Source organism: Eptatretus burgeri, chromosome 11 (assembly GCF_056783735.1).
Source record: "Eptatretus burgeri isolate ZD-2024b chromosome 11, Ebu_testis_v1, whole genome shotgun sequence".
Classification (NCBI taxonomy): Eukaryota; Metazoa; Chordata; class Myxini; order Myxiniformes; family Myxinidae; genus Eptatretus; species Eptatretus burgeri.
In genome coordinates this window covers 27535227-27550454 of record NC_140971.1, presented here as the reverse complement: position 1 = coordinate 27550454, position 15228 = coordinate 27535227, and the positions used below count along the sequence as shown (strand labels likewise).

The 15228-nt window shown below is 47.0% G+C and overlaps 1 protein-coding gene across 1 annotated transcript in view; it reads right to left on the bottom strand.

The window, feature by feature from the left end:
* LOC147016730 (small glutamine-rich tetratricopeptide repeat-containing protein alpha-like) overlaps nucleotides 1-11634 on the bottom strand; it is a 33029-nt gene extending 21395 nt beyond the window's left edge. The window contains exons 1-7 of the mRNA XM_085847904.1: nucleotides 11473-11634; nucleotides 8120-8225; nucleotides 7829-7938; nucleotides 7439-7529; nucleotides 7213-7312; nucleotides 3902-4006; nucleotides 3664-3799 (exon numbers count right to left, since the gene is read on the bottom strand). Of these exons, the coding sequence (XP_085704030.1) occupies nucleotides 3664-3799; nucleotides 3902-4006; nucleotides 7213-7312; nucleotides 7439-7529; nucleotides 7829-7938; nucleotides 8120-8225; nucleotides 11473-11478 (654 nt within the window). The 5' untranslated portion in view covers nucleotides 11479-11634. The remainder of the gene's footprint in view (nucleotides 1-3663; nucleotides 3800-3901; nucleotides 4007-7212; nucleotides 7313-7438; nucleotides 7530-7828; nucleotides 7939-8119; nucleotides 8226-11472) is intronic.
* Nucleotides 11635-15228: the final 3594 nt, after the last annotated feature.

Sequence of the window (15228 nt, the reverse complement as noted above, 5' to 3'; positions counted from 1 at the left end):
CCTATATATATATATATATATATATATATATATATATATATATATATATATATATATATATATATATATATATATATATATATATATATATATATATATATATATATATATATATATAGGGCGTATAAAAACCACTCCCACTGCACAATTCAAAGCACCTCACCACCATGTAACAACTCTCAAAATACCTCACCGCATATGATCACGTGACTGACAACTGTAGAGCTACTGACTCAAATAATACCTGTATGTCTGCACCCCTGAAAAAAAAAAAAATCACATTGATAAAAATAGATAGCATCAAGATGCCTGCCAAACGTCCACCTCAATCACTGACTGCACTTCTCAGTATCAAAGTACGTAAAGCTGTGACCTTGGATATAAAGTTGGAGGTCATCAGGAGGTATGAGAGTGGCGAAGGCTTGACTAAAATCTATGACGCACTCAGCCTCTACCATCACAACTATCACTAAAAAGGTGGGAATCAAGAAAGCTGCAGAAAATCTGGCATCTACCAGCATAAAGTTGATTACTCACACAAGGGACCCTGTGATGGAGAACATGGAGAAGCTGTTACCAACCTGGATGGAGGATCAGACATCAGACCCCTCTTTCCAGTCATAGTGAAGGCGAAGGCACGTCTCTTGGATTCTGTGAAAAAATCAACTTTTGACCAGAGGAGGCTGATACAGCAGCTAAAACATTCAGAGCAAGCCATGAATGGTTTCAGAGGTTTAAGCAACGTGCAAACCTGCGCTTGGCGGGTGAGTTAGCCAGTATTTACCATGCTGCCGCTGAAGCCTTTCCCAACATCCTATAGGAAAAGATTGAGGAGGGGTGGCTATTTTCCAAGGCAGGTCATTCATATTGATGAAATTGGCCACTTATGGAAGAAAATGCCTTCTTGCAACTTCATCTCCAGGGAAGAAAAGGCAGTGCCAAGGACAGGCTGACCTTACTTCTAGGTGGCAACGCCAAAGGGAACTTGAAGCTGAAGCCCCTCACAGTTTATCACCAAGATAATCCTTGTGCGCTGAAAGGCTTCAACAAGCCCCACCTCCCAGTCATCTGGCGTTCTAACCCTTAAAAGCTTGGATGACAATCGCACTCATTCAAAATTACGTAACCGGTTACACCTTTACAAGCTATGCACCGAATATTGCACCACCAACAACCTGGCAGACAATTTATTGTTGGTTTTAGAGCATGCTCCCACATACCCAACCACCATGGATCAGTGGACGCATGGACAGGGCCTTTGCAGTAATAACCCTCCAACCCTCCATCAGTGGTAGAGTATTGTGCCAGTCTTGTCAGTGAGTGTCAATATGAAGTCTATCGACGTTCATTTAAATGAGAAGTGTATGGAACTCTCAACCTCAAGAGTGGCTTCCTAGTCTCTGCAACATTGCTCCACTAGCCATCTGTAGGGATGTGCTGTCATCCAGATACTTCAGCCGCATTTTGGCAACTGAAACTCCAGCCCAGCGCCTTCTCACTGAACATCCCCGCTGTCGCCTCGACCATGGAACTGTGCTGAGCTCCTTACTGGAGCCAATCAATGCGAAGCCTACTTGTGGAGGGCCAGCTGGGAGGCTGCCACATCACCTAATAAACATATTGTACATGATCCAACCATTCCTCCACCCAGTTTCACACTGCCACGTAGGCAATGGACAGCCCTCAACAGGCTCCACACTGGACAGGGTCTTTGTGGTAGTACCCTCCACTGATGGAGGATGAGGCCGGATGCACTCTGTGACTGCGGAGAAGTTCAGACGATGGAGCACATCACCTCGCACTGTCCTTTGCAAGGATTTACAAGGAATTAAGGCACAGGAGGCCATTCGGCCCATCATGCCTGCACCACACCAATACCAGATTTAATCAATCTGTTGATACCCCTTCCCTTCATGTGCAGCCTTTTTGGATGCTACTCTGGTACTCATTTCACCCACCTCAGACGGATGACAGGCTGAGTCAACCCTCTGGTGTTAATTCAGCTGGCAATGGGACTTGAACTCAGGACCCTAGGATCCCAAGCCACCACCCTAACCACTAAGCCAACAACAGGTAACCACTTCCCTTGCAGAAGTTATCGGGAGGACTTTCAGGTCTCCACCAATTCACCCCTGAGGCAGCCACATAGCTACAGTACCTGGACATTAAACTTTAGCGCAATCCATATTGGCCATACGCAAGAAGAAATGGACACGTAACAATGAAGTGCTCTTCTTCCTTCCCAACACCACGTCCCTCATACAACCCATGGATCAAAGCATAATAGCCACATTCAAGAGCTATTACCTCTGCTGCACCATGGGCCAGCTCACCGAAGTGGGACAATACGACAATCAATGAGTTTTGGTGGGAGTATTATATCAAGAAGGCACTCGGCATTACCGAGGCATGGGATGAGGAAACTACTTCAACTACGAACACAGTGTGGGAAAAAATATATAAATAAATAAATAAAGTGTGGCCAGAATGTGTCCACAAATCCACTGGAATTGATAAGGGGGACATCGATCCAAGGAACGTGCAGCAGGCAAACAAAGACACAGTGTAGCTGGGACATAAGGCTGGCTTTACGAAGGTCGAACAGTGATGTGGAACAAGCTCCTCGATAGTCTTGCAGAGAAAATGAGACGAGGAGCTTCTCCAGCTGGAGTAGATGAGAGCGGTGGAAGAGAAGAAAGCCACACTCCCCCAATCTAGAAAAGAGCCTCACAGTCAAGAACCTAGGGCAGGCTCTCTCCCTGTTTGATGAGGCTCTGGAGTTGTTGCAAGAAAACGATGCTCAGATAAAGAGGTGTAGAGAGGTTGCCCATGCTGCCTGCGGTGCCATCAACTCCTACAAAGTTCTGTATCAACAGAAGAAACAAAAAGCCTTCCAGCTCACGGATGACAGCTTTATAACAGCAAAGAAATCTTCCACCTCCACTGCAATTTAAACGAGCTGTGCCCCCACCACCATTCTGCCTATCAGCCGTGCCACCACCACTCCGTAGACCAGCCGTGCCGTCGTCATAGCCAATGAGAGTGTCGAGGAGGGCAGTGATGTTAGCGGAGGAGAGAGCGAGGACTTTGGCGACCCTGCCCCTCTCGCTGAATAAACCCCTGAGGTCTTTGCCATCAGCGTATCCAATTATTTTTTATTTGTGCAAGCTGTACTGCACAGTATTTGTAATTAAATCATTATAAATACTATGGAAGTATGTTAATTTTGTGTTTAATTTACTTTGGGTAATTTTATCGTTACAATAAATTGGGGGAAAAACCCCAAAAACATCATGTTGAGAAACAGCTAACCACGAAACAGCTCGGTTTACTGGAACATAACCCAGGCGTATAACGAGGGATGCCTGTATTTTCATGCGCATGTGCTCCCCTTTGAATTACGGCCGTGCAATTAGAATAAAAAAAACAAAGTTAAAACTGTTGATTTGTTCATTAAAAACAGTTATAAAACAATACATTTAGCAGGGTATTAAAAACAATTCAGAACTTACAGACACCTCTCGCATTTGCAAATGGGGTTACCACCAAGCATCCAAAATAGCCCTCCATCAGCGATGTCAGATTAGGCATTCATTGTTACCAAAAGTCCCAATATTTTACAATTTCAAACCTTGGGCAAAATCATAGCACACAGGAACACACCAAATTTCCTTCCTGTGCCTTCGCTTCCTCTTGCTCCATGTTACTCCTGTATGTTTCGTTTCCAGATTCAAGTCCATACGCTTTTCGAAAACATTCAGCAGCGTCACTGTGCCTTCCCAAACTGCTGAAAGCTAATCTGGTGCAAAAAAAATTCAGAATCAAATATTACAAACAAATATGCAAATCACAAAATATTCAAACATTCTTCCACAACGAGTTCACCATCGTCCTTTCTTACCCCATGCGGCCATACGCCTTGCTGTAGCGACTGTCAAAGAAAATCGCCTGTTGGCAGTCAGAAACTGCAGCTGAAAAGTTACCCAGCCGGTTGTAAGCAGCAGCACTAAAGGGGCCAAGGGGTGAGAAGATGAAGCCTAAAAGAGGGGAAGGGGATGAATAAATAAATAAACTCGAAGGGCACTCAGTAGAGTGCATACCTCCGCTATACAATGCCTGATCCATGAGAACATATCTGGCCCAATACATTTTTGAAATATCATGCTATATATCATTTTTGGCCCTATCTCTCAATGGTGAAGAATCATCTTAAAAATTATCGGATCCAGATTCGGACCATCACTAAAACTTAAATAATCCTTCCTCGTCACACACCAAACATGTCCACCAAGTTTCGTCCGAATCCGTCCACAACTTTTTGAGATATCGTGCTATATATCGTTTTTGGCCCTATCTCTCATTGGTGAAGAATCACTGAAAAAAATTTAGGAGCCAGATCTTCACCAAAATCTAATCAGTTCGTCCTTGTTACACACCCAACCTGCCCACCAAATTTCATCCAACTCTGTCCACAAATTTTTGAAATATCCTGCACACAAACAGGAAAGCAAACAAAGACAAACAAAAAGACAGACAGGGATGAAAACATAACCTCCTTCCAACTTTAGTGGCAGAGGTAATAAAACATTCACTTTCTCTATACCTCTGCATGACCACCAATGCTACAAAAACTAGACAGTTCATAGAACACGATACCCCACGCAGTGTTGAAGTATTTACATGAGGGAGGGCCCTGCTGTTCACAGGGGTTACATTCTTGAAAATTCCTGTGAACTGCAAATTTAGGGGATGATGGGGAAAATTTGGTTAGGGACTTCAACTTTAAAATTTGTCCAAACTGTACCCTTAATTAACATGTCTGTGCATTTTTTTGTGCTGATTATTTTCATGGATAAAAAAAGTTAAGAATACGAGAAGGGCACTCTTAAACATTGCCAGATATGCCTCCACCCACATAATTACATCATTATACCTACTTGTGCAAAGTTTGATTTCAATTCCTGAACCCAGATTCAAAATATTAAATAATTCTGGCTGCCAGGCCATGGATCCCATCAGGTTGAAACTACACCTACGGTGACAAATGTGTCAATCGGATAAGCGGTTGCAGAGAAAAGAGAAAATTAGCATGGACGGAAGGACGGACGGACAACCTGAAAACATAATGCCTCCAGCAACAGTCAGCGGGGGCATAAGAAAATAAAGTATTATTTTCTTGTATTAACCCTATGAACCCGAACAGCCGTTTTACCAGCCGTTATTCAAACCTCTACTATATACCTGAGCAGCCGGATTTTTCTCCAGGGAGCACAGGGTGGGGGAGCCGAAGGTCCAAGGAGCTCAGGGTTCAAAAGGTTATGCACATAAAATAAAGTATTATTTTCCTGTGTTAAGAACATACAGTTAAATTTCTTTGAGTTATTAAGATCATGAAACTTACCTTTAATAATGATGATAAACTTGATCCAAGAATGCCATGGCGATGTCCATATTGGCAATGACAAAGAAGAGTTGATGGTGATGATGATGTTGGAGGGTTTGAGGGGGTTATTGTGTTAACATCCCATGTTAATTAAGTGAATAAATGTGGAAAACAATTCACCAACCCACAATTATTTGAGCACGTTGACCGCATTCCACAAACACTGCCCTCATAAATTTATCACGAAAGGGAGAATCTGCGAAAGGGAAACCCATGGACGGCAAGGCCCTCCTGTACTTCAATTTAAATAAAATAATGATTTTAAAATATCCAGAAGTTTAGTACTACTGAAGCAGTCTAATACACCAACCATCCTGATACACAGTAACAAGATGACGCCGAGTTGCAATTTAGGGGATGAAGGCTTTATTGATCGGTACATAGCCATTATGGTGGGCTCTTCTTTACCCCGATTTACTTCTTTACCCACACCTTCTCATGCTATATATCAATATATAGCATGTGGTTCTTGGAAGTATTATGAAGGCAAGTTGTGTTCTATAGTGTTCAAATGTATAATTCAATTTAAAGAAAGGTTTGAAGAGGTTTAAAGGCGTATAAATTAATTCATTCCGGGATTTACAGTCATTTTCCCCAGTGTTTATTACATAACATTCTAACATGTTACATTTGTGCCTGTTGTTTGTGTTCTGTGTAACATACTTAAAACAGTAAGTTTCCTGTTTGGAATTATTTTCAATTTTGTTTGACTCTCAGGCAGGCAGAGTACAAATATCATTTGTGCATGTGCGGTCGGGAGGAATTCAGAGCCAAAGTACGTTAAAACGACAAACTTGGCTTCCTATTCATGTTCAAAATATAACATTGAATTTAAATAAATTATTCCTCGATCATAAACCGATAACACAGATATACGGACAGACATAAACCAATTGCTTAACCCTGCCTTTCGCTTCACGTGCGCGGGGTAATAACTAGAATGGCACTCGGTAGAGCACATACTTCCGCCAAGCTGAACAGTTTATGTTTTGTATCCCACCGACCGGAGCTACATCCGGACCTTAACCAACATCTAAATCGGCTTGTTCTTGTCACGTGCACAACTCATCCACCAAATTTTGTCATAATCCGTACACACCATTTTGAGGTATCATGCTATATATCGTTTTTGGCCCCATTTCTTAACGGTGAAGAATCACTTCACAAATGCTCGTATCCAGCCGGATCCGTAAATCGAATAAATCGAATCAATTAGTCCTCGTCGCACACCCAACATGTCCACAAAGTTTCTTCCGAATTCGTCCATAACCGTTTGAGATATCCTGCTCGCAGATAAACAAACAAGCAGTCATAGACTGGTACTTACGAAATCATCAACTTGACCTCTGACCTTGTCTAATAAAAGCTGTCTCGAGAGAAGGTAGCGATGCAAACCAGAAGTTTCTACGATGATTCTGTACCAAACCATCAAAAATCGAATGTTTCACCTCACTGTGACCTTGACCTTTGACCAAAATCTAATCAGCGCTAGCAATCACCCTCGCGAATCACGTGGTGTAATTTGACATTGGTAGCTCCTTCCGTTCTCGAGTTATCGTGCCTACAAACAAACAAACAAACACACAAACACACAAACAAACAGAAACGGAAGTCATCAATGTACTTACGAAATCTAAAGATTTCGTAAGTAACAAATGTGAAAACATAACCTCCATCCATCTTTGGTGGCGGAGGCAATTATACCCCTCAAACAACACCGATTCCACCTCCAGACTCCCACCCCAAACCCAAAGGAAGGAATGCAGTACCGGTTACAATAATAAACAGCATTCCTTCTGTCGATGGCAATTGCTTGCGAGTAGCATTCCACAGCTTTGTCAAATGCTTCATTTTTCATCTGTTGGTTTCCTGAAGAGCACATGTAAAGCGATGGATGACGAGAGACAATACAAAGACTACACATTGTCCATATAAATAACATTTTTGTTCAAACAAGTGTGGATTGTCAATAGTCTCTACTTCGCTTTAACCGACCTCGGTTCTTCAGCTCCTCCGAGTTAGCCCTTTGTTCAGTACTCAGCTCCACAGCCTGATTCTCATCAGCTTGTGTTGCAGTTTGTTGCTCCTAATAACCAGAAATAAAGATCGTCAAAGTAGTACAAAGTGCTGCCAACATTGCCAAAAAAAAAAATTACCAACAATCCATCAGAGGCAAGGATGATGGAGACGAGGGTGAAAGATTCTGGGCCGAGTGATTAGGGGTGTAGTACGATTTTTTTTTGCTTCTCTGGGGAACATTGCGATGAACTCTTCATCAAACCCACATGATGGAAATCCAGGACTCAAGGTCACTTGGCATTCATTGTGGGGAAACATATTCACAATGCCAATTCCGTTCTCCACGAATAAAACTGCTCGACTTACCGGCAATGAAGCCGTGCCTTCATAGAAGATGTCAACGAGAGACCTGGGCGTAGCGAGGTGAGAGTCTTGCATGCTAATTCCGAATGCCGTTTCCAGACATTGCGTGGCCACTTAGGGTACAGGTGAGAGAAAACAAAATTAATTAATAAATAGAGCAAGGGTTTATAGAACAATCGGCCAAACGTCTGGCATTCAGGTCAGCGGTCATAACAGCATTGCCAACGAGTGCCAAGCAGGTTGTACGGATTTGGCATCAAGACTTAAAAGACTTTTGGAAAACAATGCGCTCACCCTCCAGACTTTCCTGCACGTCGTCTGACAGAGACCCCGAATGCAGTTGGTCGTTCAGAAAAGTCACGATGGAGAAGGCGAGCCGTCTCAGGTCTGTCCTGCCCTCCTAACACACAAACACGAATATCAGAAGCTCACGTTCAACCACAAAATAAACGTCCTCTAAAGGTTTGAACCAGATTTCGTAACCAATCACCAATCCCGACACCCAGGAATGGTGGTCGTATGGCAGCTTAGCTGCCGGGGTAGCTATCATTTCTTGAAGCGCGACTGGGTCGCTGATGCAGTGCCCCTCTACCAGGAAACACAATGGAACTGGTACTCATTTCGCCGACCTCAGAAGGATGAGAGGCTGAGTCAACCCCCTGGTGTATGAATTCAGCAGCCAACGGGGCTTGAACTCAGGACTCGAGGATCCCAAGCCACCACACTAACCACCGAGCCAACAACAGGCACCCACTGAGGACCCTAGCATTCCAAGCCACCACCCTAACCACTGAGCCAACACCAGGCACCCACTCAGGACCCAAGGATCCAAAGCCACCACCCAAACCACTGAGCCAACACAGGACCCTAGGATCCTAAGCCGCCACCCTAACCACTGAGCCAACACCAGGCACCCACTCAGGACCCGGGGATCCCAAGCCACCACCCTAACCACCGAGCCAACACCAGGCACCCACTGAGGACCCAAGGATCCCAAGCCGACACCCTAACCACTGAGCCAACACCAGGCCCCCACTCAGGAGCCGGAGATCCCAAGCCGCCACCCTAACCACTGAGCCAACACCAGGCATCCACTCAAGACCCGGGAATCCCAATCCGCCACCCTAACCACTGAGCCAACACCAGGCACCCACTCAGGACCCGGGGATCCAAATCCGCCACCCTAAGCACCGAGCTAACACCAGGCACCCACTCAGGACCCTAGGATCCCAAGCCACCACCCAAACACTGAGCCAACACCAGGCACCCACTCAGGACCCGAGAATCCCAAGCTGCCACCTTAACCACTGAGCCAACACCAGGCACCCACTCATGACCCAAGGATCCAAAGCCACCACCCTAACCACTGAGCCAACACCAGGCAGCCATGCAGGACCCTAGGATCCCAAGCCACCACCCTAACTGCCGAGCCAACACCAGGCACCCACTCAGGACCGTAGGATCCCAAGCCACCACCCAAACCACTGAGCCAACACCAGGCATCCACACTGGACCCTAGGATCCCAAGCCGCCACCCTAACCACTGAGCCAACACCAGGCCCCCACTCAGGACCCTAGGATCCCAAGCCACCACCCAAACCACTGAGCCAACACAGGACCCAAGCCACCACGCTAACCGCTGAGCCAACACCAGGCACCCACTCAGGACCCGGGGATCCCAAGCCGCCACCCTAACCACTGAGCCAACACCAGGCACCCACTCAGGACCCGAGGATCCCAAGCCACCACCCTAACCGCCGAGCCAACACCAGGCACCCACTCAGGACCATAGGATCCCAAGCCGCCACCCTAACCACTGAGCCAACACCAGGCACCCACTCAGGACCCGGGGATCCCAAGCCGCCACCCTAACCACTGAGCCAACACCAGGCACCCACTCAGGACCCGAGGATCCCAAGCCGCCACCCAAACCACTGAGCCAACACAGGACCCAAGGATCCCAAGCCACCACCCTAACCGCTGAGCCAACACCAGGCACCCACTCAGGACCCAAGGATCCCAAGCCACCACCCAAACACTGAGCCAACACCAGGCACCCACTCAGGACCCGAGGATCCCAAGCTGCCACCTTAACCACTGAGCCAACACCAGGCACCCACTCATGACCCAAGGATCCAAAGCCACCACCCTAACCACTGAGCCAACACCAGGCAGCCATGCAGGACCCTAGGATCCCAAGCCACCACCCTAACTGCCGAGCCAACACCAGGCACCCACTCAGGACCGTAGGATCCCAAGCCACCACCCAAACCACTGAGCCAACACCACGCATCCACACTCGACCCTAGGATCCCAAGCCACCACCCAAACACTGAGCCAACACCAGGCACCCACTCAGGACCCGAGGATCCCAAGCTGCCACCTTAACCACTGAGCCAACACCAGGCACCCACTCATGACCCAAGGATCCAAAGCCACCACCCTAACCACTGAGCCAACACCAGGCAGCCACTGCAGGACCCTAGGATCCCAAGCCGCCACCCTAACCACTGAGCCAACACCAGGTACCCACTCAGGACCCTAGGATCCCAAGCCACCACCCTAACCACCGAGCCAACACCAGGCACCCACTCAGGACCCGGGGATCCCAATCCGCCACCCTAAGCACCGAGCCAACACCAGGCCCCCACTTAGGACCCTAGGATCCCAAGCCACCACCCTAACCACTAAGCCAACACCAGGCTCCCACTCAGGACCCGGGGATCCCAAGCCACCACCCCAACCACCGAGTCAACACCAGACACCCACTCAGGACCATAGGATCCCAAGCCGCCACCCAAACCACTGAGCCAACACAGGACCCTAGGATCCCAAGCCGCCACCCTAACCACTGAGCCAACACCAGGCCCCCACTCAGGACCCGGGGATCCCAAGCCGCCACCCTAACCACTGAGCCAACACCAGGCCCCCACTCAGGAGCCGGAGATCCCAAGCCGCCACCCTAACCACTGAGCCAACACCAGGCATCCACTCAGGACCCGGGAATCCCAATCCGCCACCCTAACCACTGAGCCAACACCAGGCCCCCACTTAGGACCCTAGGATCCCAAGCCACCACCCTAACCACTGAGCCAACACCAGGCTCCCACTCAGGACCCGGGGATCCCAAGCCACCACCCCAACCACCGAGTCAACACCAGACACCCACTCAGGACCATAGGATCCCAATCCGCCACCCTAACCACTGAGCCAACACAGGACCCAAGCCACCACCCTAACCACTGAGCCAACACCAGGCCCCCACTCAGGACCCGGGGATCCCAAGCCACCACCCTAACCACTGAGCCAACACCAGGTATCCAGAAATGATAACGAGAACCGTTAGAACTTCTTCCCATCAAGAGATACCTGGAGGGGATTGTTTAAATGGTTATTACCCACTCACTGCACAATCACCTAATCGTGTTAGTAAGTAGTTAACGTGGGAAAGTGCTGCTCCACAGCTAACTAGCGCAGGACTAGTGTAGGTGGAGCTCCACACGTAATCATTCACAAGTTCATCGAGGTGTAACATATGGAACACGGTTCACTTCAGGCGATAACATTCTGACACTAAACAACCATCGAGCCCCGTCGCTCTCCACGTTCATAACAAGACGTGTAATTACATCCCCCGTTAAATTTACCGACATGTCGTCTTCCTCCTTTCCCGTCCTCCTTCAAAGGGCAGGAGGCCGATTAGGCCTCAACCCCCAAACCGAGCAGGCCTCGAATAGAACGCAAAGTGATTCATTAAACCACGTGACTACGACGATGTTCTTCTACAACCCATTGTTAATTCAACAGTTATCAAGTTTACATCGTCATTAAAGTTTATGAACCGATTTTTGTGTTTTTTAATCAAAAATTTTTTTGCATCCAATAAAGGGAAAGAAATAATACCGCAGCCTACTGAACAGCGTTTTGGTTATTCACCGCCTTAATCGCATCACCTCACAATCTCACGTCACATCACGTGATTGAGGTAGAGGAGACGAGGTGGAGTCCACATCGAGGTTGTAGGTAACTTAACGACTGCATTGCGCATGTGTGTGCCAGTCACCACATATACCTGCCAAACAGGTCGGACGGCGTTGGAATCGAGCAAGAGTTGAGCTGCTGTCATTAAGCACAATTTCTTCTTTATTTTCAAATAGTGTCTTGGTATATGCGAAGGAATTACTAATCATGGATCTCCATTCTCCGTTTTGAGAGGGAGAGGGAGAGGGAGAGGGACACAGAGACAGAAACAGAAACAGAGAGAGACAGTTCTTTTAATTCCAAAACCATGAAACCTTGCAGCCTGAAACTTTGCATGTGTACTAAGAAAACTCCAAGGAAGTGCAACAGTGAAAATTGGGTGTTTGGGTTAATTAAAACACCCCTTTTGAAGATAATTAGCTGCCTTATTTAATTATATCCTTTATCAGGTGCATGCGCGGTCACCACTCTCTGTGGTGTCTGAAGGCGTATGCGTATCCTTGGTAACCACTCTGTTGTGTCTGAAGGCGTATCCTTGGTAACCACTCTCTGTGGTGTCTGAACGCGTATCCTTGGTAACCTCGCCGGGGTCTGAAGCCGCCATGTTTTTTGGCCTGCTCAACCATGCCTTGACTTGGAACAGGCCGCAACGATTTCTTAACGATAAAGGTTTTTTTTTCCACTTTCCTCACTCGTATTATTAAATGCCTGTTCATCATAGCTATGAATCGCTGCATACATTGCTTTTGTAAGTGCTACAGTTTTCAAATTAGGAGCTTAAAGCGATTTTAATGCATTATATGATGCCATTTTCCACGATCCACTCTCACGGACTGATTAATGAATATCATGGAAATATTATTTCGGCTTTGAGCGTCAGATATCGTCCGGCCTAGATAAGTGTCGAAATATACGGAGTGAAATCTGATAATTTAAAGAAATAATAAGTCTGAAACTAAACCGATATACAGATTTACTTTCAGGAAGCAAGGCCATGGTCCCTCCTCCATATATACAGAAGAAAATGTGTAATTTCCAAAGCGTTAAACTTATTTTTTCTCCTGTTTAGAGAATTATATCGAGTGAATAAACGATTTAAGAATGTGCCAAAATTAACCAGTTTCATTGAGAGATATGATTTAATGCATTCACTGCTCGACCTCACGCCCTATTTCCCAGAGGGATGACTTATCCATAGCATCTGCTAGATCTGTGTGTATATTTTGGAGGTTTTGTGAGGTGCTCTACAAGGAATCAAAGCAAATCTGGTGAAAAATGCACGTTTTAAAATAAGGTTATAATGTCTGCATGGACCGCCAACAGATGCACAGATGAACAGGCAACATGGCAGATAATCTGCAATGTTTATTTCACGGGTGATTAAACTTTGCCGTCTCCAGGGTTGTTCTACATTAAACAGCAACTCTTTTGTGGATAAAGTCAATATTTGAACAAATTCATTTTATTTCCTTAATTGCTGTGGGTGCATGAAGGCTGGTTCTAAAGTGAAAGGGATCCTATATGGTATGTAGCCACAGCCTCTCCAGCTGTTCCTTATCAACCATTTCATTGGAGTGCTTGCTTGAGTGCTTAATCCACTTGCCGAGTACCCTCCAGTCGATGGGCGGTACCACACTATGTCATTCTGAGTGAATCGTTCACTCACTGTGGGAACTTTTGCCATGCCCCATCATTCAGAGTGAGTGGTTCGTGCTCCGTCATCCTGAGCGAGTGGTTCGTGCTCCGTCGTCCTGTGCAAGTGCTTCGTGCTCCGTCATCCTGGGCGAGTGGATCGTGCTCCGTCATCCTGAGCGAGTGGATCGTGCTCCGTCATCCTGAGCGAGTGGATCGTGCTCCGTCATCCTGAGCGAGTGGATCGTGCTCCGTCATCCTGAGCGAGTGGTTCGTGCTCCGTCATCTTGAGCAAGTAGTTAATGCTCCGTCATCTTGAGCGAGTGGTTCGTGCCCCGTCATCTTGAGCGAGTGGTTCGTGCTCCGTCATCTTGAGCGAGTGGTTCGTGCTCCGTCATCTTGAGCGAGTGGTTCATGCTCCGTCATCCTGAGCGAGTGGATCGTGCTCCGTCATCCTGAGCGAGTGGTTCGTGCTCCGTCATCCTGAGCGAGTGGATCGTGCTCCGTCATCCTGAGCGAGTGGTTCGTGCTCCGTCATCTTGAGCAAGTAGTTAATGCTCCGTCATCTTGAGCGAGTGGTTCGTGCCCCGTCATCTTGAGCGAGTGGTTCGTGCTCCGTCATCTTGAGCGAGTGGTTCGTGCTCCGTCATCTTGAGCGAGTGGTTCGTGCTCCGTCATCTTGAGCGAGTGGTTCATGCTCCGTCATCCTGAGCGAGTGGATCGTGCTCCGTCATCCTGAGCGAGTGGTTCGTGCTCCGTCATCCTGAACGAAATTAATGTTGGTGAACACATCCCTGAAACATCTATATACAGTAAATGCAACGTTGTTTTTCAGTGAAAGCCACTCAAGGTTTTTGGTTGAATACAGTACGTGCTCTATGCTTTATTCGGTAATCAAACTGTCTCTAACCTGCTGATTCCAGAAAAATTTCCGTGTGTGTGTGTTTTATGTGTGTGCATTGTTCATAAAGCATAACATATTCTCTCTGCTAACTACTCCACCCCTCTTTCTCCTTTTCCCACCCTTGCTCTACCCCCTCCCAATACAGTGCAACACCCTCCTCCCACACCTCTTTCTGTTTCTCTTTCTCTATCTGTCGCTCTCTCTGTCTCTGGACAGACATATCTGGATGGTGTTTGTCTCTAGACGTGTCTGGGCAGGGTTTGTCTCTGGACAGCTTGGCTCCGGACGCGTATGGGCGGTGTTTGTCTCCGGACGCGTCCGGGCGGTGTTTGTCTCCGGACTGTGTTTATTTCCAGACATGTCCGGGTGGTGTTTGTCTCTGGGCGGTATTTATAGTATTTCGTGGGGAAATTGATTTCAGACATTATTTTGTTTCCATCTTCGCTGTTATTCTATGCAGAAGCATTTTGATGAGACAGTGTGAATCGGAATTAACGCTCCACCACACGTCTGCCTTCCCTTCCTCTCACCTCTCACTGCCTTCCCTTTCTCCACCCTTCCTCACTCTCCCTCTTTTCTTGCTTCCCCACCCCTCCTCGCTCCCTCCTTCTGCTCTCTTTCCCCCTCCACCTCCTCTCTCTCCCCCGCCCTCCGTATTCCCATCAGCAAAGCGACAGGTGGTATTTGCACGTGTGTATAAAGGAAAAGAGTACTGCAAATGTACGTGGTATAATTTGTAGAACCCTTCAGTGGTGTTGGCTAATATGATAAAAGACAATGTCACACTTTTTACAAGGGGTGACAGGACATCCTGTACATCACACCTGGAGGGATTTGAAAGCTTTTATAGCAGACAAGGAATCGGAAAAAAATGACTGCACTTAGA